The sequence below is a fragment of the Chamaea fasciata genome, unplaced genomic scaffold, assembly GCF_029207755.1.
Source record: "Chamaea fasciata isolate MVZ Bird 193981 ecotype frontalis unplaced genomic scaffold, bChaFas1.0.hap1 SCAF_1, whole genome shotgun sequence".
Taxonomy (NCBI): Eukaryota; Metazoa; Chordata; class Aves; order Passeriformes; family Sylviidae; genus Chamaea; species Chamaea fasciata.
In genome coordinates, this window is record NW_027094086.1 from 58886231 (window position 1) to 58903025 (window position 16795).

At 37.7% G+C, this 16795-nt stretch overlaps 1 protein-coding gene across 5 annotated transcripts in view; it reads left to right on the forward strand.

Annotated features, from left to right (window-relative positions):
- Positions 1–16795, forward strand: part of ZNF407 (zinc finger protein 407) — a 332095-nt gene that overhangs the window by 219684 nt on the left and 95616 nt on the right. For all 5 annotated transcript variants that reach the window (XM_066184474.1, XM_066184482.1, XM_066184488.1 and 2 more), the window contains exon 8: positions 13848–14026. In XM_066184474.1, the coding sequence (XP_066040571.1) occupies positions 13848–14026 (179 nt within the window). The remainder of the gene's footprint in view (positions 1–13847; positions 14027–16795) is intronic.

Genomic DNA, 16795 nt, shown 5'->3' on the forward strand with positions numbered 1-16795 from the left:
AATTGCATTGTTAATTTGAATGGTTATAGAGGATAGACTAGGTTGCCGTCTCGTACTGCCATGCCCAATGGTGCACCTGAACAGAAAGCTTTCTGTTTGACTGATACCCTGTCTCCCAAACTTATCACTACTCTTTTTGCCTGTGTTCTGATTATCGTGTCCTTCTCAATACTTAGACTATAGTTTTTCTGAGACCAAAACCATTCCTTTTGTTGTTTCTCTGTACAGCAATTGGCATGTCATAATCCTTTTGTGCTGTCCTCTCAGGTCAACATGCTGTGCGGTGAGAACGTACCAGCTTTCTTGGAGCTACTTTTTGATTCATAAACATAGGATTGTATTTCACCAGAGGAGTAAAGGAAAGCCTGTACTGTTGTGGTGAAACCTAATTGTTGCCAGGACTGTGATACTGCTTAATGACTAAAATCTCAAAGAAGGTGTAACAGCTGAGAGCCTGCATTCAAGTTGAAGTGCAGTATTAGTACCTAATTCCCATAGTCTCCTTAGAAAGTCTTCTCTCTCCTGTATGGACTGGTAGTCCAATACCTTTACAGAAATCAGATGCATATAAATGGAATTTTTCAAATATGTATGAAGTCTTAAGTGCCATTAGAATCAGCCTTGGCTGGTTTAGTCTGGTTTTGTTTTTAAGCCTGACCTTCAAATACGTGTCTTGCTAAATGCGATTGTGGGTGCATTTTTTGTTGTTGTTGTTTTGTTTTGTTTTGTTTTGTTTTTGGAGATCTTGTCATTGTTATATAGCTGGAGAAAGGGTAGTAGTGAAAGCAATGTATCTTGGAATGCAAGTGGTACTATTTAGACTCTCTTCTTTAAAGCACAGCTTTATCTATACCCATCCAGTACTTAGAAAGGAAGGATTTCAGGATATTTTGAGCTACATTCTTCTCTTGCTATTCGCCTCATGTTAGTAAGCTGCCATTCTGCAAACTCATGGAAGTAGCACTAAAACATATAGACTGCTTCCATCTCTGCAGCAAAAAACCCCAAACTGTATACGTCTGATAACAAAAAGGAACAAATACAGATAGAAATGTAGATAGATGTGTAGATAGATTTTTTTCCCTAAATTTCTATTATTTACTTAATTTATATTTACTTTTGGAAAATACATATATTGTTTGTAATAGTTGTAGAGTAAACTCTTGTGGCCTTTAAGGAGGTGTGTGGATTAATGGCTTCTAAAAGAATTGTTTTACAAGAGTGCTGTAGCATTTTTAGAATGAGTGCTTAGTTAAAATAGTCACTAAGGGCATGTTATTCACATAGGCATCTTTTTCACCAGACCTGTGTATTTTTTATTATCAGTGCATTCTGACTTGAATCACTAAGGTCCTTTCATATATGTACATATAACATTAAGCTTATGAATAGGTCCAGTTGTTCTAAAGTTCGTAATTTTCCCTAGAATCACATACTGAATTAGCCCTTCAAGGACTGTATAACCATGATGCAAAATAGATTCAAAGGAATAGTTTGGTTTTATATACAAGATGAGGAGTGCAGAGTTATTTTTTGGTGGGTTGTGTTTGTTTGTTTGTTTTTAGTTTAAGAGTGCAATATATGTTTTCTTTAGCTGTAAAAGCACAATCAAGGCAACATGATAAGTGAGTCAGTGTTGTAAAAGTAAAACTAATTTTGCCTTCACTCACATGAGCTATAGAAGGAGGAAGCTTTATTGTCCCTGGGAAGGTGATAAGGCAGAGTAATTGTATATTATACTGTCCTGGAACATCTGCCTGAAGACTGTTGGAGCAATTCATCTATCATGGACGATACAGCATGTTTTGTCTTTCTGCTTTAACCCATCCCCACTGCTGGCCTGCACGAAGGTTTTGATAGGGACTGTGCCTGGGCTGGGGCTCACATTAATCAGTCCCCTTGTTCAACACTCCAGCTGACATAATTACAACCTGCGCACAGCAGTTATTCAAGTTGAGTCCTTGTCACTCGTGGTGCGAAACTACACAGCTCAGATCCCGAAGGAGATTGCCTTATCACACAGAACAAGGGCTCACAGGAGTTGAAGAGAATAGAAATGGGAAAATGTCTTCCGGGAGTACTATATATTCCTTTAAAATAAGACATTTGAGAGACTTACAAGGGACAAAGAGAAGCATTGTGCAAGGTCTGAAATGAACAGGTTATTATTTTTAAAAGGATTACACAGGCCATTTTTGTGAAATGGACATGCATTATTGAATAAATTCAGTGGTCTCTCTTATCATTCAGTGGGTCTGCACTATTAGTTTTCTTCAGAAGTGATAAAATAGTTTCTGACTTGTATAAGCTTTAAGTATCTCTCAGTAGAAATCATCAGAACACAACTAATAAAAGTGCACATATTATACCAGTAAAATTGGCACACACATAAGGGAAGATCTGCGAGGATCAGAGTGAAGGGTGAAGGAAGAAGCGTGCAAAAGGGCTTTCAAAGATGAGCAAGTTCATTAGTTTCTGCCCTTGTATGATACCAGAGTGTGAAAGGTGAAGCCAAAGAAAAAGTTTCTTATTTTACCATTCTTCCCTCTTTTCATGTTAACCCTCTGTGGGTAAAAAGACAAGTCCATAACAGTATCTATGATAAGGCAAGAAGCTTATTTTCATGTGATATGGTCGGGTTAATTTTATATGATTGTGGGTTTTTTCTTTAGGACAGAACCTGCGCATACATGATCATAGGATAGTTTGTTTGGTATTGGTTTATAAAATTCCTCAATATGACAGAATTTCATTGGTATCCAGAAGGCTTTTGCCCTAGTGTTTAAATTTTTTTCTTCTTGGATTAGCTTTTTGAAGTAATACCATTCAGGCATTTCCTATTCTTCTGTATCAATAGATTTGGAGTGTTGCCCTGATTTCTCATGTAGTTAAAATCATGTTATGTCTGTTAGACATAATTGTGTATTGTTGAAAGAGCAGTAGTAATGTGTCTATTCTGGGTGGTCCAATTCTAATCTAATATTTTTACAAGACACCTTATCTGCAACTTTGAATAGTCTGAAGTAGAAGTGCAGTAGAAACTACCTTATGCATTTTACTTTACATATAGGTATGCTAGGTAAGTCAGATACATAGTGCAGTGCTTTCATTCCATTTCAGTGTCTTTTGGTCAAGTACACAGCACATTAATTTTTACGTGTAAGTCTCCAGTGAAAGTCCAGCTACATGAAAACTGCAGTTTCCTACTGAGCAGCAGGGCATCCTTATAGGCAAATGTACTCTCGTAGGAACAAAAATCACGTTTTGCTTGCTCCTTACTCTTTAAACCAGTTCTCCTGGAGTGAATGATGTCTGTGAAGCAAGCTCAGAGAACAGAGCCAAATGCTGCATTTACTTACATTTGTGCAGAAAATGGCATTATGAGGACATAATCTGGAGAGAATGATGTTTCTCTGATATATGCTTTCAACACACATTTTAGATTAGATAATCAATCATGCCTCCAACTAAAGACCCAAATTTGACTTTCAGAATCTAAGATAGTTTCGCAGTATTGACAGCCAGGAAGAATATATTTTAATTTGCAGACTGAACAAATTTCCATGACATCATGGAAGCACAATAAATTGCTGACCTCACAATGACATTTTTCAGACTTAAACAGTACTTCTTGGAGACTTTGAGCCCAGAAAAAGCCTTAAGCTCAGCCAGTCTGACCTTCTACAGAAAACAAACTTCATAGGTGTTTTTTTTTTCCCGGTTTCCTCTGTCCTGAACCTACTACTTCTGACTGAAGTTTATGATCTAGAAACATATTCAGGTTTGATCTGAAAACAGGCAAAATTGCAGAACCAGCTTCCCTTCTGTGAAAGATTAATTGCTGAAGAAATTGTGCTTTGTTTCTCAGTTGAATTTGACTGTTAACTTGCAGTCATTGCTTTTGGTTTTGTATAGGTTTTCTCTAAGTTAGGTTTCTCACACCTTTAATCCACGTTAATTTACTCATGGGCCAAGCGCAAGTGTCATAAGCAAAATAGAAAGGGTTTTTATTAAGTGTTTTAGAGATTTTTACCCCGCTTAACTTCTGTTTCTATTTATAATGACTTTGTGGCTGTTTGTTCCCTTTTTAAATGGAGGCAGTATTACAGGAAGTAGATATTCTAGAATTAGTTTCTCTGGTGTTACAAAGAGAACATTGCATCCTTACATTTGCTTGGTACTCCCTTGCTTATACAGCTAAATATAGCATGGGGCCTTTCTGCTTATAGCATCACACTAGAAGTTCACGTTAAACTGATGGTCCACTAATCCCTAAATCATTTTCAGTGTCACAGCTTTTCACAGCATTGTCTAAGTTACTTGCATGCATTGTGCAAAGGTGAGAAAGCTAACATGTAATTGTGTGTGTACATGTTGTGATTGAACACGCCTGGCTTCTGCAACTGCTCTGTAAGATGGCAGTGTCATTGCTATTAATCATACTGCCAATTACAGTGTTGTCTGCAAATTTTATTAGCAGGGATTTTATATATAGTTTTGGCATGCATAACAAAAGTGAATCTTTCAGACAATTATTGCTGATTCCTTTGATAAATTGGAACATTTGAAATGAGGAAGAAAATGACCATCTCTTTTTGCGTGGGGGGGGGGAGGTGGGGCTGGGATAGGGCAAGAAAAGGCACTGTATTAGCATTAAAAAAACCTACGTTGAGCAGAGATTGTACAGACCACAGTGCCCTGGGTATGAATTCAGGCTGCAAAGCAACAGGATCTGCCCTCTAGGGAACCGTGTTGTCACTAAAATGGCTGAAGGAACTGACACGAAGGCCAGTTGGACGAAGTACCATCTGCATCTGAGATTGACAGGCAGCCTTTAGGGTCTGTTGCTATCATTTCTGACTCCAGCAACATTGGGAGTCCAGTTTCATCTTGTGCAGCCGCTAGAGTCCACACCCTTTGCTAGGCTCCATCTGCACTTCTATATCTGTGAAAATACTTTATGTGTTCCTGAGGATATACAGACAGACTCCACAGAATAGTTCGGTTACTTTATGCGGTCATTAGAAGAAGTACAATAGGGAAAAATTGATGTTGAAAGGAAATGCGTGTCTTCAATTAAATTCATCCCAGCTTTTTTTAAAAATGGATGTTTTCCATGGCCTCATTTCTGCAAGGTATTTGATCATGTACATAAATTTAACCTTGTGAGTCATTCTTTTGAAGTCAACGGGGGCTGCTTGTACTTAAGCCGCACAAATGCATAAGTACCTTGTTAAATCAGGGCCTGTGATACCTAAAGCCCGGTCTCCATCCTCACACCACTGCAGAGGTGCTGTTTCTCAGACCAACTTCTCTTTTATGCCATCTGCTCTAAGAGGAAAGGAAAGGGGGAGGGAGGAAGCCCATGAACAATGGAGTGATTATTCTCAGTTACTGTGAAATAGATGAACTCCACCTGCTATTTCTGCCACTTAAACCTTGGCTGACACAGTGCAGCAGTGCACTGTGCACAGCAGACCCCTGCATCTCTCACACTGCAGGCACACAGGCCCTTGAGCTGGGCCATCACAGAGACCACTCTGCCTGCAGCAAAGTGGAAACCAGGAGTTCAAGCAAATGTTGCAGAGAGTTTTCAAAAGCAGATCAGTACTATGAAAAATTGTCTGGTTACTGTTGTTTTGGTTTTGGTTGTTTGTTTGTTTTTTTCCTTTGTACTGCTCAGCACCTGTGGGGGACAGTGAGGACCACAGCACAGGTGGAGAACTGAGGCACATTTCCATTACTTTCTTTACCCTTTCCACCCATTCCTTCCAAGTCTAGAAGTTTGGATATAATTTACAGGTTTCTGTCTAAAAGCCTCTTCTTTATTTCTTTCTCTCTTTTCTTGTAGAAAATAGAATGGAAGCATTTAAGGCAAGATGCCATAGTTCCTTGGAATCACAGATGGGTTTTTTCCTGGAGAAGGTCATGGGTTTTTTTTTTAAATTGCGGAGTCTGTTATTTGCTGTTTTCTTACAAAAATACTCTGAAAATTCATGAGTAGATCTAGATGCCAGCACTGGATCTATACTTCGGTTTTTGTTCACTGTGCAGGGTTGTAACTAGATTTACAGATTCCTCAGAGGTAAACAAGACTAGAGTACATCACTTCTTATTTCCCTTCAGAATTTCCAATTACCCTGAATTTGCCTTTAAAAGCACTTACTTCGGCTATCGTAATGATCAATTACTTGAAACTAGGAATTTTCATTCCAATACATTGTAAATAGAATGGTGGATTCGTGGCCAAATTACAATTTGGACATGCTAGTCTGCTGAATGGAGCTCAGACACAAGCAGTAATTATCAATCTTCCATCATTTTCTCTGCTGACGCACAAGTTTTTGCTGCTTCCCTACAGGGCTCTGCTACTTTTTAGCAGCCAGCATTGGACATCTGTCACACATACTGTATGTCATAACAAATAGATCATTACAGAAAAAAATGCAAAGCTAAAAATGTAGAAAAAGCAGAAAACATTACAATTATTATCCCTGGGTGTTGGTATAATACTATCAGAATAAATCCCAAATACATTTTATTATTTTCTTTGTGAAACTGACTGTGTTATAAAATCTTATTAAAGCATGTAAATTTAGTGTACTTTTCTGAGTGGCAACACATGCAATACATGTCAGTACATGAAAACATGGCAGTACAAGTGGCCACCAGGTTGTTGGACATGCATTTTTACGGCACTGTGGGTATGTATTTTAGTCACCTTTTCTTGGTAGAGTTGAAAAGCTGTGAGCAAATACTCGCAGCAGAAGCAGCTATGGTGTCAAAGGCATTGCTTGTCCCCTGCAGCTCCTTGCCTCTGTCCACCAGAGGTCTTTAGGAACAGCACTGGGAGGTGTTTGGCAGCAGTGACAGGCAGAGCTGAGCTGGCACTGGGTACATTGGAGTTGCCCTCCTGGGTTCCCACGGAGCCGTGTGCTGCTAATTCTGGCAATAGTATCGTAAGTCACTTGAGAATTGAAGTTGGTTGTAGAGCATAGGCACTTGTATCCATGTGATTGTTTCCCCACTCACTTAAAACCTAAATAAAAGGTAGAACGTTTGCTTTTAAAGGCAAAGAGCAAGATGAAAAAGTAACCCAGGTGCATGTTAGTAGTGAAAAGGCTGAGAATGTGTATTATATTTCTTGAACATATGTACATAAATATATATGTTGTGTGTGTGTGTTAATATCTAATAATTATTGCAATTTTATAATGTTAGTTTCAACACATTACCACATTTTTGGCTATGGTATTTTCATGTTTTTTAATTATTTCTTGTGCAATACTGTATTGACTTGTAGCACTGAAGATGTAGGCTTTAACTTTTAAACTTGCAGTCTGAATTGCCAGTGGTATGTGCAGATTATGTATTACTATGTTTATTTTATTTTAAAACCAGAAATGTAGCTAAATCTTGAATATGCAGGGAAGAATTTTTGGTTGGTTGGTTGGTTGGTTGGTTTGTTTGGGTTTTTGCTAAGTAGAAGTTGGGCAGAGTGACTGTCATTGTAGAGGTTTTGATTGAATCAGCCTTCTTGTATAATGTAATTACCACAGGTTGAGGTATTTATTTCTTTCCTGTCAAGAAAATATTGTCCATTAGGTTGTTAACCGCCACCCTACTGAATGCTAGTTTTCATACTGTTTGATGACAGCAAGAAACAAAGGCAGGCTAGAAGGGTTGTATTTGGAAAGCATACATGCTGAAAAAAACCTGAAAGGTCCCTGCATTTAACTGAGTGTGCAGGAGCTCTTGGTGCTGCTAGAAATATCCAGCAGTCTCCAGAAGTGGCTGCAACATGACTGAAAAATCATGGCATCCATGTGTGCAGCACTGGTGTGAAATGTGAATGCATTCAAAACTTAAAGCAACTGGCAAGAATGTAAAGAGAACCAAATGATTCCTTAGAGTGAGTTGAAAGGAACTTGGTCTCTGTAGCTCTTCTACTGGAGGTCTGGGTATCAGGAGATTCTACAGCCAGGCAAGGTGTGTTGGATATGTAGCACTGTTAGCTGGATGCAGGGGGATAAGAAATATGACATTTTGTAAAAGGGAGAGTGACCAACTGAAGAGTAATTTGCCTATGATTTCAAAGAACTCCCTATTGCTCTCCATCAGAAACCATGTTTTAGTACCCAAAGAGTTATGGTTAGAGGAAAGAATCACTGGGAAGATGTTTATGAACTGTGCTATCAATGAGTTCAAGGTAAATGTTCCATATGACTTTGTGTTTCTAAAAATCTATGGCTCTCCTTTTCTAGTGTAATTACATTATTGCAATTTTGATTTAAAGACAGTTTTCCTAGTTAAAGGGCATTTTCTGTGAAAGAAATACCTGCAAACATTTGGTGAATAACTGAGGTTAAGAATCTACAATAGTGCGTATTGCTTAATTCAGAAGTTTGTTTTCATCATAATTGCTTTTATTTCAGGAAGAAAGTATCTGGAGACTTCGCTATTTTTCAGTCAAAATGCTGCAATTTCTCTTTACTTGCAGGTTCTATAGCAGGGTATAAAGGGGGCAGAAGACCTGTCTATATGAGAGTGAACTTGATTCATACTGACAAACAGAGGAAAAATAGAAATCTTTTCAATCACTTGTTGCATCACTGTATTTGTTTTTATGTTGTAAATAGTGATGTCAGTGGAGCTGCCCTAAGTCCTTTATGGTATATGCATTTCTCTGCAGAAAGGGGATGTTTATACCTAATGTGCTGGAGAAGACCTTTTGAAAGAGGTTTATTTTGTGCGAATAAGAGTCCTACAAGGTGCTAATTTTTTAAAAACTTAGTGGACTAGATAATTAACATTTTGCCTCATTTGCACCTCTGAAACTTTCTATTTCCATGTTTTGCAGTAAGTATCTTTCTGAAAATGTCAGGCACTGCATAATGGAAGAGTGTTCTAATTTCAGTTTCTTATTAGTAAATAGGAAAAAAATAATAAAAATTGATGACTTCCTGCCATATTTCATTTAGCTGTTTAATACAATGCTAATGTATTCTCATATAGAAAACCCTTAAAAAATAGAAACATTCCTATTCTGCATGGGCAAATTTAGAATTGACAGATATTCTGTGAATTTCTCTTACTTCATGATTTTTACCCAAAACACTGTGTGAAAGACAAGAACAGCAAATAGCTTGGTACTGGGCAGCCACAGGTCTGCAGTTAACTACTGAACTTGGCTGTTTACAGAGGCTGCTTGAAGCAGGGCTGCTGGCTTGGAGAGTGGAGGGCACAACCTGCTGCATCCAGCCACGAGGCTGGGGATGAGTCCCTCTACACAGAGAAGGGATGCCCAAATCCCTGCCCTCACACAGCTTGTACTGCTTGCTAGTGAGACTGGATGGCTGAGCTCTGCAAGACTGGAAAGAAGGAGTAGATGATGGGGGAATAGTAACTGCAGATAGCACTTACTGAGGGGACTTTCAGGCTGACTGTTTTCCCCTCAGCACACTGCTCCAAGACACTTCGTTCCACCCATGTTTCGCTGCTGCTGATCTCTGCCACCTGCAAAGTGCATGTCTCTGCTCTGCCATCCCAGACCCCTGAACAGTGCTGCTGTTTACGCTGGGGTAGGCCTAGTTTTGCTGAGGAATCTGGTCTTTTGCACATTATAGCTTGCCAATGCAACTGAGAAAATGTCTTCATAGGGGCACTTACACTACCTTTCAGGGGCTAAAGGAATGATTGCACTTTTTGGGTTAAGGAGGAAGGCAGTTATGAGGACTTCTGTCCCGTCCACCAGAAGCATGATTTTCCCACTCTTCTGTAGACTGGGCACTCTGTTTCTTGCTCTTACCACAGTGCCATTGTTTTGGTTTGTTTTTTTTCTCTTGTAAAAGAACTGAAGCATATGTATATAAGGATAAGAGAAGGAAGGCAAAGTAAACAGAGGCAACAGCTTCTCATGTTGAGAAAATGTTTGGCCATTTTATACAACTCCGAACCTTCCACTTTATTTCACTCTCCCAACAAATCGGATCAATGGTGCTAAGAGGCAAGAGTACAGGTGGATGTGGAATGGGGCATCAGACTTCCTTGTCACAGGATGATTCCTGTGCAAGCTAGATGACCACTGAAAACTTGAATAAATGGTTTGTAATTGAAGCATTCCAAATAGAGAGAGAGCTGGGACTGATCAGTGTCAGGAAAGGACTCAGGGGGTGTCATCAGTATGCACACATATCTGAAGGGAAGCTCTAAAGAAGAGGAAGCCAAGCTGTTTTTCAGTGGTGCCCAGAGACAGAACAAGAGGCAGTTGGTACAAACAAGAAGATAGGAGGTTTCCTCTGAACATGAGGAAACACAGTTCCATTGTTAGGGTGACTGAGCACTGGCACAGGCAGCTCAGGGAAGGTGGGAGATATCTTTGGAAATATTCAGAAGCTGCCTAAAAATGGTCCTGGGCAACTGGCTATGGGTCATCCTTCCTGAGCAGCAGGGATGAACCAGAGAATCTCAAGAGGTCCCTTTCAGCCTTAAGCATGCTGATTCTGTGACTAAAGTACCATTTTACAATTGACAAGTCATTTCCAGTTTATGATACTTGAATATGCAGGAACCTTTAATTTATTGAGAGCAGAAAAAGATACTCAGTTGGTAGGAGTGGACTTGTAATGGCAACATGGAACGTGCAGCTAGAACAGCAATGGGAATGCATCGCTATGTGATGAACATTAGAGACAAATGCCCTTTGTTGTCCTTTTCCAGAAGAGGTTTTCTGTTCATCTTAAGAAGTAGCTGCCTTTCTGAGGGGAATCTTACCATCTGTCTCCCTTATTTTAAAGTGCTATCCGTTACAGAAATGTGGGAGCTCTCCTGGATGTGGAAAGTAGGCCTATGCCCTTCCCAATATATCAGTCTTTCATGGAGGAGGTCATACAGGTTTGTTGCATGGGGAAGTATGGGCTGAGCTTTTCAGCTCCTCGTATTTCCTGTTCATCTGCAAAGTACCTTAGCAACATTTTCCATCTCTTCTTTCACTGTGTATAGCACTGACAAGACAACTGAAAAACCCATACAGGTCTCCCTCTTCCCTTTAACAGGGTTTTTGTGGGCTTTGTATCACATCTCAAACCTTTCTTCACGTCTAATAAGAAGACTTACTGCAAGACATGAAATAAAAAGAAAATTTTTGCTGTGTTTCTCTACATCAGAATTGAATATAAACTCATTGACTGTAGCTTTAGACTAATGAAGTCTAATGAAATCCATTCCTGTTCCTTCAGAGCATGGACAAATTGACAGAAATATATTAGTTTGATTTTAAAAATGGATCATGAGGATGAAAACATGCTTACATGAAGCAATGGTAATAGTAATTTAACTTAGAAACCTCTACTGTAGCTTTACTGAACTACAGGCTAGTCTCCTAAAACCTGCATTTATTTGTTTGTGTCTGTAATTCAGACTGGAACTCAAAAACCACAAAGACTTTCCCAAACGTTTTTTATTGGGCTGGGCTCTATTTTCCAAATTTCAGAACAAAGGAAATCCATATTTCAGGGTTTATAAACTTCTGGAGGTGAATCTTATAATACAAGGCCTGTCAAAAGCTTAACTATCATCACTTTTGCAACATTATAATGTTTTAGTTATATTCTTGTCATGAGATAGCTTTAATAAAAATACAGTACTGTTTAAAATTCCAGACCTCTGTGTTTACTCACACAATATGAAGTGATGTAACTACACACACAATGTGTTAGTGGGGGTATTTTGTGTCATACATATAACAACATACTTGTACAATACATGAGAGATGACTCCTAATAAACACACATTCAAAGCACACTGAATAATTAAAAACCATTTTATATGAAGTACACTTTCGTCCTGTCATATGTAAAGGTGTCACTTGGCTTCAAAAAGTGCTTGGATTTGCCACTTGTTACTATCATGGTTTGCCTTATAATGATGGCAATTGCTGCTTTGCAACCTAGTATGAGGGGCCATTTGTAATGCCTTGTGATCTCATATTCCTTATTTCTGATTAAGCCTTCCTTGCTTTGTCACATGGAAAAATGTGGGTTTGAATTTTTTATATCTGTATGTTGGTGTGTTTAGTGACAGATTTTTACTGATGACTGAATAAATGAGGCTTCAGGATTGCTCTGTTTAAAGTGGCTGAAGCAAATTCCAAATCAAAGGAGATAGAAGTGGCCTTTTATGGCTTGAACTGACTTTCTTCACAACTCTTACTTAGGTTTCCACAGATCCTTTATGTATTTCACAGAAATATTTCAAAGTAAAAAGTTTTATATCTTTCCTTAACATAGTATGAGGGCTAAGCTGAAAGAACACAGATATTTTATTTCAGATTCATATGCTCTGCTTTAATCTACTGCCCTTTAAAGTATAACCCATGATAGAAGGTTACCAGGTTGTCTCTTGCTTTCATTGCAGTATACGCTACCTTTTTTTTTTCCTTTTTTGTAAAATACGTATTTCATTTTAACAACATTTATGAGCATTGTAACATTTTTAGGGCTGAATTCTGAAAGATGCTGAGGACCAATATTTTCTATATTTTTCAGTGATAACTGTCTTCTCTGGCATTCTCAGGCATCTGACCATTATACCAGTATATAGCAGATGGGCATGACAGAGGGTGAGCTTTGGCAGCACTGTAAGGCAGATATCAACTTTACTATGACCATTTCCGAGGGAGAGACAAGCATTCCAGCAGAACTTCAAGCTGCTACTTCCAGTTTAATTTAAGGGGTCCTTTTTTTAGGTGCCTGTTACTGTGGAATTTCTAGCAGCAAGGGGTATATAACCAGTTGCCCAAAATGCTACAGTTGTCTTATTTGAGTAGTATTTGTGAAGTATTATGCATTTGTGTAGTTTACACGAGTGTTTGCACTTTTTTTCAGTTAGAATTACTCAATTACTGTTCTTAGTTTCGTAATAATATTAGTATATGCTAATAAGAAAGTCTAAAAACTAAGCAAAACCCAAAGCAATGGTACGCATGGACAGTTCTGTTCTTTTGAGTCACGAATAAATATGCTGACTATTTCTGATTGAAATAAATGGAGTAGCAGTGTATTTTGTGTAGGATTCATCACAACGTTTGAGTAAGTAGGAATTTCTAATTCAAAATAATTTTGTAACAAGACTGGAAATTTTTAAGGAGTAGAAATTAAAAATTACTGCTCTATGGATCTCTCTGTGAATAAGGGAAATGTGAAATCTTTTCTTATTACTTATTTTCAGAAATATTATTATAAATATTGTTTTTAAATGTGTCAAAATAATTGTGTATTTAATCTGACTTTTATGCATGAAAACTCCACTACTTTCAGAAAAACTGTGTTTAAGGTGTAAGCCGGAATCCGTGTGTATTTTCAAAAAACATGTAAACTTGAACAACTCAGTTCTCCTTCCGAGAAACAGTTCACACAACGAGATGAAAGTTGGTGAAACATACTTACAAAAATAATTCACAGCAAGTCCTGTTGAATTTAGGAACTGTATAGGAAGGGTTCATGTGAGCTCCATTGAGAATATTACAGAAATTCAGTTTTTCTAAATAAAGACTGTTGCTTAATTTCTGTTCATCACTGACTACCATGAGAAAAATAGAAATTCTGTAAATGTAGCAAATCAGTCATTCTGGTTCAGATGTAATGTTCAGTTAACCTGAAACTGCTTTGAGAGCCTTCATGCAAAGGACAATGTTTATGCAAAACCTAAGAGGATGCAAAAGATCTACAGATGATGAAAAATGAGTGATGACTACTAATTTTTTGTTATAACACTAGGTTTTACTTGAACCGCCAGAAGAAAGTAAATTAATATATATCTTTTTTTCTTTTTTTTTCATTGCTGTTTAGATCTAACTGTGCAGAAAATATCCGTAAACACATCTTGCATACGGGAAAGCATGAAGGAGTAAAAATGTATAACTGTCCTCGGTGTGACTATGGAACAAATATCCCTGTGGAGTTTCGTAACCACTTGAAAGAACTACACCCAGACATTGAAAATCCCGATCTGGCATACTTGCATGCTGGTAAGGTCATTCCTCCCTTTGCTTACAAATTCTTTTCTAAATGCACGTGCTTAAATGATTGTAGTAACAAAACAAGAAGTTATTTATTCTGAAGAAGAACATGATTTTAAAATAGGCTTAATCCTCTTCAAGTTTTCCAGGGTTGAAAGATTATGCATTAAGCACTGAAATCTATTCATGTTACACAAGCAAATCTTGCAGTTCAATAAATAAACATCAGAAGTGCATGCTATTTAGATTCCTTGTTTTGAAATATAACTGAACTTTTAGGGAGAAATATTTTTTAACATTTTTATTAAGTCCCTCTGACTATGCTATTCCCCCAAAAACAGAAACACAAAATTTCATAGGAAATACAGTGGTAAATTAATGCACTGCTTTAAAAAATCTTAGATTTCATTACAGAAAAGTAGACTGTTCCTTATTAAAAGATAAAACAGCAGAGCTCAACCAACAACTTAGATGTATGTTTTCAGGCCTTGTGTTAGAGAGCACACACATGGAAGTCACTGGAGGAATGCAAACCAAAAACATTGCTTTGGAAACAGGAATTAAAAGAAAAGAGATGGGGTGTTTTCTGTTTAGGAACAAATTTGTTTGGTTTTTATTCGGTTTTGGGGTATTTTTTTAAAAGAGTCTACATTTCAGAGTGGAAGGCAGAAGATTAATGGAAGCATCAAGTTAGGAGAAAAATAAAGAGTTCAATGGTAGGAGGTTAGGAGAAATAATGCAATATTAGTCTGGAGCTTGAATGAAATGTGATCTTAATGCAGGAGAGGCGGATAACTTAGACATCACTGGGTGGAAAGACAAGTCAGAGCACTGGGAAAAAAGAACAGATGGTGAGAAGAAAGAGGGGAATCCAGAGGAGGAAGAAGCTATGTGGGCCAAAGTCTCCCTGAGATGCAAATTAATCTTCCATTGAATTACTACTATTAGTACTCCTGTGTCAGATTTGAATCTTGTGTAAGGAATTAATTTCATAGTTTTTGATACCCTCGTACCTGTAAAAAAGCAAAACCTGGAAAGCTTTCATGCAGCTTTGTGCAGTATGTACACTGTAGTTATTTTAAAACCTCTCAGTCTTCTCAAAATGACTGCTTGCTTTCTTGACTAGAGGCAGTGTATTATTTGTACCATATATTTCTATTTGCCAAGTATTCCACTTCATTTTGGAACCAATCATCATGTCATGTCAGCATATGGTGGATAATATCTGGATGTGCAAACAAAATGCCAGTTGGCAGAATCCCAATTTCAAAATAGGTCAGAAAACTGATCACATTTCACCATAGTTCTCACTAAAGCAAATGAATATTCAACTCAAAGCTTAAATCCAGACACTGTTGGATTTTTTACTACAGTAATCCCACTTAATATGAAAAAATCAAGTGCTTTCAATAGACAGACAGATAGACAGATGCAACTGAGAGCTGCAGCAATGATAGAATCACTAACATTCCAAAATTGCAAACGTTTTATGTACATTTTCCCATTATTAGTTTAAGACTATATCTGGGTAAATTAATTGTTCATTGCAGCACGCTGTGATTAAAACTGTTCAGCTTGCGTGTCTTGGTAACACAGGAAAACAGTCATCAGTGTGTTGTATCCTAATGATATTTCTTTTCTATACATTCACTCTCAAACTGTAGAAATTTCCTTGCACTAAACATGGTACTGTGCAAATATATTAGGACTAGCAAAAACAGATTGTCACCTAATGATTGCCAGGCTCACCTAGAACTGGTATACAACAAAAATCTTGAAACATTGTTTGCATAATCCCATTGCTAAAAGGATGATACAGTATTTTCCTTTCAAAAAGAAACACTATTAAAGAGGAACCTGGGTGATAATTGTATTTTCATACTGTAGTTAAATTAAAGGGAGTTTCTTTTCTTTTCAATCCATTTCTAAGTGCCAGACATCTGAGAGTTAAAGGTTTTAGAGAAGATTTTTAGAGGAATGAAGGACAACTCCTGTGCCCTGGCTAACATCCCTTATAAAAATAAGATTTGTTCTGTGTCTGGTTCACCGTTACTGATGACTTATTGGTCATTGGCTGCACCCACAGAGAATCTACAACACGACATAGAACCCCTTAGGATGATAGGAGTATGAAAGTGTCATACAAGATTGATTTTTTCCTTTTTTTTTTAACTTAAACATATTTGTCCGTCTTTTATGTTCTAATATTGCTTTGTAACAGGAAAGCCAGCCCTTTTGCTTCCTTGAGCAGATAGAAACAGAATTAGTCTCTTCACTGGCAGAGAGACAGACACCAACTCCAACCACTTTACAGGACAGGCAGAAACTCCTTCACCACAGCCCATCAAATGTGGAGCTGTGGGGTACTTTTAGGATGTGACTGGGAGTAAAAGTCAAGTCTGTTTCTTGTCTGTGAAATTAGGACTGACAGCTGGATTTCTAACTGAAATTGAATGTTCTTTATAATTGTTGCTGGAAGAGTAGAAGCTTCAGACAAGCCTTAGCCTCAGATTTTGGCAACAGTTTAAGTTCAAGGAATCACCCTGGCCTGCAAGTTTGTATGATGGCAAGTCAGATCTATTTATAAAATTAAAATTTATAAAATAATTTAGAATTATTTATTAAACAGACAAGAGAGAGCAGATGAAAGATCTTAATCAGAATCACTTACTACACAGTATAAAACTAGAAAGAACTACTAATAGATTACAGCATAACATAAAAATGCACAATATCAAGGTACCTATATTAGACCTAGGAAAAGAAATAGTATTGATA